Genomic DNA, 6,246 nt, shown 5'->3' on the forward strand with positions numbered 1-6,246 from the left:
TAAAGGTTTATTATAGTACATAGTTTCTTTTCTTTGTATTCAAAATAAGTGATAATGTTCTTCCCCTCAATGTTGATTTTGTGTTTTGTTTTACATAATATATAATTCTCAAGTTCTTTCCAAAATGCATTACTGTATGAACAACCATAAAACAAATGGGTTACATTTTCAAGTTCATTTTTACAAAAAGTACATTTGTTATCAATATCAAGAAATCTTGAAATGTACATCTTAGATGGGTATATGTTATGTAGTATTTTTAGATGTAATTCTCTAATTTTATTTGTGACACAAAATTTAAAAGGAACAAGCCATGCCTTCTGCCAATTAATATTCATAAAAATAGCATTCCAAAAGAATTTCCCTCTAGGTATTATTTTTTTGGCATTGTAGAAACATTCTCTGATATGTTTATTAGTGCATTTTTTGCTTAGAATGTCAATACCGTTTATGTAAAGAATGTTAGGAGTAGTGCGTTGTACATTTTGCTCTACATAGCTTTTCATTAATTCTAATATTCCAGTTAATTACTGAGCTAAACTCTTTAAATTTTACAGGGAAAGTTTTCTGTGTAAGAAAGTCTTCATAGCTAAGAAGTTGACCATTAGGGCTAAATAAATCTTTTAAATAAATGATATTTTTATCTATCCAGTTTTGTAAATACAATGATTTGTTCCTTTTAAAAATACACTCATTGTTCCAAATGATAGATTTATGTGGTGAAAAGTTGTGTGAATAACATAGCTTCCAGGCTAACAGAGCTTGTTGATGAAATTCCGACATCTTAACTGGTAATTTAGAAATACTGTAATTACAAGACAGTAAGAACTTGAGACCTCCAACCTTCTTGAATATATTATGAGGAATAAAATTCCATAATGAATCTGGAGCTTTTAAGCTTTCCTTTAACCATTTAACTTTAAAAGTATAATTTAAATCTACAAAATCTAATAGATCAAAACCCCCTTTAGCTTTAGGACCAGAAAGCAAAGCTTTTTTCAAATGATGGTGCTTATTCTTCCAAACAAATTTTACAAACATATCATTGATTTCTTTACATGTAGAATCACAGACATTAAGGGAGAGTGCTGGATACACAAATCTAGAAACTCCTTCAGCCTTAGTCAAAAGGACCCTACCTAAGATTGATAAGTCTCTTTGAAGCCATAGGTTCAATATAGTTTTAGATTTTTTCATTTTGGGGGAGAAGTTAAGTCGTTGGCGCTCTATAACATTCTTACAAACAAAAACACCGAGATATCTAATACAATTTTTAACAGGCATATATGGTTTTAACATTTGTTTCAAACAGACATAAAATTTCGCATTTAGATTTATTCAATTTTAGTCCAGAAGCAGCTGAGAATTCGTCTATTAATGCTACAGCTTTTTCAATCTGATGTTTGTCCTTTAAGAATAATGCTGTATCATCAGCTAATTGGGTCAGTTTAATTTCCTTTCCAAAAATAGACAAACCTTCAATTATTGGGTTATTTAAAATATGTAATGAGAGCAATTCGACAACAATCAAAAATAAAAAGGGAGAAATCGGACAGCCTTGACGGACGGATCTCAGCACTGGAAATCTTTTGGTAGTGTTTGGATATAGTATGACACAACTGTCAATATTTTTATAAAACATTTCGATTGTTGAAATAAAATTTTGACCAAAACCAAAGGTTTGAAGTGCTTTAAATAAAAAAAATGATATTCCACCGTATCAAAAGCCTTGTAAAAATCAAGAAAAACTATAAGGGAGTCATTATCAATGTTTTCAGAGTAGTCTAATAAGTCAAGAACAAGCCTTGGAACTAATATGACGGTTGGACATAAATCCAGTTTGAGTTTCGGCGATAATTTCTCTAAGATCTTTTTTTAACCTTTTAGCATATATCAATGAAATAATTTTGTAATCTATATTTAGGAGCGTAATAGGTCTCCAATTTTCTATCATAAGGTGATCTTTTTCCGGTTTAGGAATTAGTGTTATAATACCCTGTTTCATACTTGTTGACATTTCTTTCCTATCTTGACATTCCTTAAATAATTCCAATAAAGGATCCACAATAATATTCCAAAAATGTAAATAAAATTCAACCGAGAGGCCGTCGTTGCCTGGAGATTTTCCTTTTTTCATTGATCGGATTGCTTCTGATATTTCTGATTTTGTGATGGGTCGTTCACAATTAGTTTTGAAGGGCTCTGAAATGGTTGGTGTATATTTTTTAATTGATTCAATAAACTTATCACAATCATTGATTTGGGAATTTGATTTGTATATGTTACTGTAGAATGAATAAACATATTTTGAAATGTCCAAATGATTAGTGGTTATGACATCATCAATCTTGAGTGCAGAGATATTGTTTCTTTTTTGATTTAGTTTCTCTAGGGCAAAAAAGTAGCTAGAGTTCTTTTCGCCTAATTCCAACCATTTTGCTCTTGACCTTATGAAGGCTCCTTTAGCCATATTAATATATGTATGATCTATTTCTTCTTTTAGTCTCTTCAATTTAATTTCTTCTTCCTCTAATAGACTATCTTTCTTCAATAATGTATTTAGTTCGTTCATGATACTAATTTCTTTTGAGGCGTTATTATTTTTTATTTCTTTACTCCGTCTCATTGCTGCTTCTCTTATCTTAAATTTAAAGTATTCCCATTTTTGTGTATGATTCATTTTAGGATCCCTAAATATCTGTTTCGCTGTTCTTTTAACATCACCACAAAATATATCATCATTTAATAAATCATTATTTAGCTTCCAGAAACCACGAAGATTGTTTTGATTTTGTTTAGTGCCTATTAAATGAATTTTAATCAATTTGTGATCAGATAAGGGAGCAAAATCGTGAGATGCTTCTGAAACAAATTGTGTGCAAGAAGGTGATATAAGCCACAAGTCAGTTCTGGATTGTAGAGATCTATTCGCATTACTCCAAGTAAATTCTTTTGTATCAGAATTAAAATATCGCCATACATCGATAACCGAAAGTTGTTCACAAATATATGCAATGCTTTTAAATCTTGAATGTTGAACTGTTCTCATCGGGAATCGATCTAAGAGATCATCTGGAGCATCATTATAATCTCCCCCAAGAATCAATTGTGCTTCTTTGTACTTCAGTTTAAGAGCTTCAAGTTTCTTACACAATTGCATACACATTGTTTTGGCTAGAGCTGTGTTGTTATGATTATATAAGTTACAAACTATAAAAATGGTGTTATCCAGTTTGAAAACTAAAATAATCCATCTACCCTCATCTGAAAATAATGATTCAATAATAATACCTTTAAATTTGTTGAGGAGAATTGCTACACCAGCAGATTGTTGAGAGGCATGACAAAAATAACACTGATCACCCCATTGTGCTTTCCAAAATTTCACGTCATTTTCACTTGAGTGAGTCTCTTGTAAAAGGATTAAATCTGCATTTTTTCGTCTGCAAAAAATAAAAATAGATTTTCTTTTGGTGCTGTCACGGATACCTCTAACATTAAGGGATATTATTTTTAAGGAACTGAAATGGAAGTCTGTCATAGAAAAATAAAGTAAAGTGAACTAGAAGTCTGTAAAATAAACAAGAACTTGTAAAGTTTTGAGATATAGACACACAAGTAGGTACTCTCAAACGAGAACTCTAAATATTGAGTACCTTATGAAATTGAAGACTCATTTCTTTCTCTTTTTTAATATAAAGAAGTGAACAAATTGCATAATTAAGCAAGTAACTGTGCCACTGTAGAAATAGGTTATTTAACTACTAGTACTCATAGTGCAGTATGCTAATTTCGAGCATAGGTAACCATCACATCAATGTGATTGTACTATACAGTAGACAATAAGTGCCTTAGGAAAATTTAACTTAAGGTATGAATATTTTTCTGGTAAATCAATACATCTAATCAAACATGTAAACTTAAATTAACCATTGTTCCTTGTGAACAATAACCTGAGTTAGCTTGAGGTAGTTAAGGGATCTATTAATATTACTTAGCATTCAACTTAACTTAAGATCACCTTATTATTCAACTAATTGACTCTTAAACTGTATGTCTTACACCATCAATGATGGCCACCGGGCCGATCCATTTGGTCTTCTTCCCTTCGTCTCGGGCTTGTTTAACCATTGGCCAGAGTTTGTTCCTGCACTGTCTCTCCATGTAAGTGAGGTCTTCTGCCATCCGTAGATTTTTTCCTTTCAACACATCGGAGTTGAGGGAGGCTCTCCATACTTTGTGTCGGAAAGTGCGCATGGTGAATTGCATGATAATGGGACGTGGTTTGTTGTCTTCTTTATTTCTCCCCACTCTGTGTACGGTGTCTACCAGGAACCCAAGTCTGGACTTTTCTTCTGGAATGATCTTGGCGATTATTTCCAGCACCTCCTTTCTCACATCTTCGTTGCTGTATTCCGGGAGATTAAGCAGACGGAGATTCCATCGTCGGCTATATCTCTCAGCCTCCTCCTGCCGCTCCTGAATTGCAGTCGCTCGCTCGTTCAGCTTCTTCACGATGTCATCTGTCGCCTTGCAATGCATCCCAAGGTCTTTCATATGCTCCTGCATGACAACAATCTCCGCCGTGTTCTTGTTCACCATTTCTTCAAACTTGGAGAATCGGTCATTCAGTCCGTGAATAGCATTCAGGATATCAGCATTGGATACATTTTCCGCTCCTTTCTTCGAAATTTCAGTGCGGACCTTCTTTGGACTGGGGCTATTCAGAGGGGTTTCAGGAAGAGGTGAACATAAGCTTGGGAAAGCATCAGACTCCAGGTCCATTATCAGTCCTCCCTTACGTCTTGCTTCTTTTTTAGCCATATTTTCAATGCTAATCTGTCACGTTGCTAACTTTTCTTTTATAAGCTAGCCGGTTCACTGTTTCATAACGCGACGACGGAAGAACTTCACTTTTTTCTCTTTTTTAGGTTAAATAGTCCTACTGTTCGTACATAAAATACAGAGGCAACAAGTCACTTCTCAGAAAACAATCTTTGAGTCCATTAGGATCATTCTAAAAGTTTGGTACTTTGAAAAATTCACGAGCTCACAGGAAAGCGTCTACCCAGATCGCCATCTTGGCTCCCCTCACAAGTTTCGGAAAGTTTTTTTGGAGTATAGGCCTGTGTGACGTCAGATGGGGCGGAATTTCCTTATATGGGTCCTAGGGCACTTCTCCCGGAAGGGCGCAGACCAGAGCAAGAGAGCGAAAGCAGTACGCCCACCAAAGCGCTATGCTCGGCTTTAGGGAAGTCAATGTCACCAAAGAACTGGGTTTTTGGTTGCCAGGGCAAGACAACCCTGCACAGATTCCCAAAGAACCCGGCATTAAGGGACCAGTGGATGGAGTTTGTTTTTCCAGAGCATCAACGGAGTTGTGCAAGACTGTTTGTTCCCTGCATTTCGACGATGATTGTTTTATAAACAAAGCCCAGTTCGACGCTGGATTTGCAGATCGTCTAATGCTTAAGGATTATCCCAACGATAAAGGTTCACGGTCGTGCGTTGGAACCGCAGGCGGTGAGTAAAACTGCTTCAAATGTCTGAGTGTTGTTAGCTATAGAGCTGGTAAGTCCCGCCCCTTCCGCAAAACCCCGCTGGACCTCAAAGTTGAAAAACCGTCAATGCAAGTGAATGGGAGAAAATAATTATTTTCTGGTCCCGTTTGAATTGTGCCATGAATGTGAATATATGTTGTCTGTGAATTTTTTATATAACTTTTCGTGTAAAGAATGATACAATTTAGCGGGTAGAAGTTTGATACGGTTAGACTTTGTGTGAGAGCTCTTTGTGGACTACAACTCTCGACGCGTTTGAAACGTCAACACCACTAGCACACGGATTAGCTCGGATCCCGCTAAACATGGCTGTGTCTTTGGTGCACTTCACCGCCTTCTTTCAGGGAGAGGACAAAATCGTTGAAGTTGGTGAAAACCACGGGTAAGTCAACTTTATGGGGTGACGTCACATAGGCGACATGTAGTCTTTCTCGTTATGTCTTTTCCACAACTGCTAGCTGAAGAATCATACCATATACTGTCAAACTCGTAACATGGAGAGTTATATAAAAAATTCTGTTCACATTCATGGCACAATTCAAACGGGACCAGAAAATAATTATTTTCTCCCATTCACTTGCATTGACGGTTTTTCAACTTTGAGGTCCAGCGGGGTTTTACGGAAGGTGCGGGACTTACCAGCTCTATCCACGCATAAGCACAGCTTTAGCTCCGCCCGCACGGC

At 35.8% G+C, this 6,246-nt stretch overlaps 1 protein-coding gene across 1 annotated transcript; it reads right to left on the reverse strand.

The window, feature by feature from the left end:
• Window positions 1-2,386: 2,386 nt before the first annotated feature.
• LOC307149412 (uncharacterized protein) lies at window positions 2,387-5,083 on the reverse strand. Its single transcript, XM_079855711.1, has 3 exons — window positions 5,055-5,083; window positions 4,063-4,720; window positions 2,387-3,443 (listed from the first exon to the last, which is right to left on the reverse strand). Exons 1-3 carry the CDS (start codon window positions 5,078-5,080, stop codon window positions 3,396-3,398), a joined length of 732 nt encoding a protein of 243 aa, XP_079711837.1. The 5' UTR covers window positions 5,081-5,083; the 3' UTR covers window positions 2,387-3,395.
• Window positions 5,084-6,246: the final 1,163 nt, after the last annotated feature.

The sequence above is a fragment of the Squalius cephalus genome, assembly GCF_949319135.1.
Source record: "Squalius cephalus genome assembly, chromosome: 21".
Lineage (NCBI taxonomy): Eukaryota > Metazoa > Chordata > Actinopteri > Cypriniformes > Leuciscidae > Squalius > Squalius cephalus.

What these genes read in the sequence shown, in the direction of transcription:
- LOC307149412 (XM_079855711.1), bottom strand. Translation starts at nt 5,080, where the DNA reads ATGGCGATCTGGGTAGACGCTTTCCT. An exon ending in ATCTGGGTAGACGCTTTCCT is followed by an intron (nt 4,721 to 5,054) that starts GTGAGCTCGTGA and finishes CCCTCTGAATAG; the next exon opens with CCCCAGTCCAAAGAAGGTCC. An exon ending in CGGTGGCCATCATTGATGGT is followed by an intron (nt 3,444 to 4,062) that starts GTAAGACATACA and finishes TATTTTTTGCAG; the next exon opens with ACGAAAAAATGCAGATTTAA.